The sequence below is a fragment of the Berghia stephanieae genome, chromosome 10 (assembly GCF_034508935.2).
Source record: "Berghia stephanieae isolate SIO BIC M18660-M18661 chromosome 10, UCSD_Bste_1.3, whole genome shotgun sequence".
In the NCBI taxonomy this organism is placed as follows: Eukaryota; Metazoa; Mollusca; class Gastropoda; order Nudibranchia; family Aeolidiidae; genus Berghia; species Berghia stephanieae.
In genome coordinates this window covers 31,820,222-31,822,721 of record NC_088369.1, presented here as the reverse complement: position 1 = coordinate 31,822,721, position 2,500 = coordinate 31,820,222, and the positions used below count along the sequence as shown (strand labels likewise).

The following is a 2,500-nucleotide window of genomic DNA, read 5'->3' as shown; positions in this document are numbered from 1 at the left end:
AACAGACTATAGAATGGATGAAGTTGACGTCATTCGGCGCTTTGCATTTGTTTTCAGATCACCAGAGACTTGTAATATTTTCATTAAATTCTCTCTAATAGGACAGAGAAGTCGTGACATCATCCCTTTTACTCTTTTCTAAACTTGAACTTTTATATAGCGCAATATCCACTAAATGTGCTCAAAGCGCTTTACAAAGGGTCCCTTAACGTGTAGGACGAGACATGACGCATGTTAGGCGATATTACAAATTTTTTTCGGACAGAGACAACGCTGTTAACGGCCAGGTACTCATTTTACACCTGAGTACGGTGAGAGAATGTGAGTAAAGAGTCTTTTCCAAGGACTCAACTATGCGCCGAGCGAGGCTCGAACCTAGGACTTTCCAATCCGAAAGCGAGCATCATACCACTAGACCACATAGCCTTGGAAATGGACTAATAATGAATAGGTTACATATTAAACCAATAGGCATATTCTTAAGATTACGGGATGTAAAAGAGCGAGGACGACAATAAAGTAATTGCTTTTTTACGAAACACGCCGAAACCCAGTCCCAGGCTCACTCCCCAATGGTGTACACTTCCTTGAGTCCCAGGTTCACTCCCCACTGCTGCCTACTTTCTATAAATGTGTCGGGTTTCGACGGATTTCGTAAAAAAGAATCACCGGGAATATAGACATTAACTCGTCTCAACTCTATCGGGAATCTCTGTGGTGTAATGGTAACGTGTCTGACCTGATAATCAAGAGGTCTTAGATTCGTACCCTAGTCAAAGAAGACTGATATTTTTGGGTTGTTTTTTTTTCGTGTATTTTCTATCAGCTTAGTCTGACACTGTTTCATGCATATTTTTTCGACCCCTATTTCTTACCAGTACCTGCTACTTAATTTACCCCTTTCATAATTGTTTGTTAATATCACTGATTATTCCGACCACTTGAATCCCAGGCATTGACCTCAGTAAACTACTTCGTCGTGACCAGTCGGAATACGAGACATGGAAGAAAGACCAGACAGAGTACAAGGACAAGGGATTCTGGGAAAAGGTAATACTCCATTGAAAAAATGAATGTAAAACTTTAAAGGATTAGACCCGTGGTGCCGCAATTTATACCGTTTTTTATAGCGTTAAACAGACAACAGCAATTGCACGGTACTCTTTGGATAGGACGCCAGTTCATCGCAGAGCTCTCTCCGTCAGATTTAACAGATCCGGCTACAATTTGGTGGAAAGGGGGGTTAGAAAAAATCTTTATTGCACCGGCACCGTTACTTGTGAGCTCTTAAACATTAATGCAGTAAAAAAAAACCCAAAACAACTTGATCATTTTTAGATTTTAGAAATCATTGAAAAGTACCCAGAATTGAAAGGAAAAAGATACAATTTAAACGAAACACCCCCCCCCCCCACCCCCTTAAATCGGATCTAAGAACAACCTTCCAAAACAAAACCAAAAAATGAGTTTCTGTATCTGATCCAGCGGCCGTTAATGTTTCTGGTTGGTAGCTCTGAAGGAGCTTTTGAATGGTAAGATGAGCGAATAGTCAAGGTGTCTAGTGGTTTATTTTAGAAAGGAGAGGTTTAAAATGAAGAAAATCAAGGGACGTTACTCATATCAATATAATGCAGTTATTTATATTTTACCGTGTTGCCTGCCTTGTGTAAGTGAATAAGGACGTTATTTTATTTTGGCTCTCGATTCGTGTTGCATGTTTATCAATGCCAGCTTTCTGGTACGGTGGTATGACATCGCCTTCTGACATGAAGGTCCTGGTTCGAGCTCCGCTCTGGGCGTCGCAAAGTTGAAACCTTGGCAAAGACTCCTCACTCACATTCTCTCGCCGCACTCGGGTGTTTTGTTTGTTTTAAACGGTTTCACGGCGCTTGCGACACTTTTAGGTCATTTCAGTGCCATGTAAAAAGGAAGAAAATAGTAAAGTAAAATAAATAAATAATCAAGATTAAAAGCACTCCAGAAAAAGTAAGACAAACGAGACTGGTTCAAATAGGGAACAAAGTTGATTCCATGAGTAAACTATTAATGTGCGTACCTTTAGACCACCTAAAAGTAAAGCGCTTTGAGCACGTTTAGTGGATATTGCACTATATAAAAGCTCAATTTAAAAATAATAATTTTTTAATGTTAAAGTCCTATCCAGTCACAAGCACACGATCCCACTAAGAGAAAAACACCCAAAATGCTTCCAAGTGACAAATTAAGGAGCAGGCACTGGTGTCAAATAAACAAATAAGATCTGAAAAAGTGTGTTTGAAACGGTGCCAGACAAAGTAAGATGTCTTGCTATGTTTGACACTATTCCATGTACACTTTTTCAGCTCTTTAACTCAAATGTCAACAAATCAAAACAATATAATAGTCAAAACTAATCACAATATGAGATGATAATAAGATAAAAAAAATTGAGCTTTATATAGCGCAATATCCACTAAATGTGCTCAAAGCGCTTTACAATGGGTCCCTGGCCAACAGCAAC

General features: G+C 39.2%; 1 protein-coding gene across 1 annotated transcript in view; it reads left to right on the top strand.

The window, feature by feature from the left end:
* LOC144956109 (uncharacterized) overlaps positions 1-2,500 on the top strand; it is a 12,804-nt gene that overhangs the window by 7,964 nt on the left and 2,340 nt on the right. The window contains exon 8 of the mRNA XM_078886461.1: positions 953-1,050. Coding sequence (XP_078742587.1) covers positions 953-1,050 — 98 coding nt within the window. The remainder of the gene's footprint in view (positions 1-952; positions 1,051-2,500) is intronic.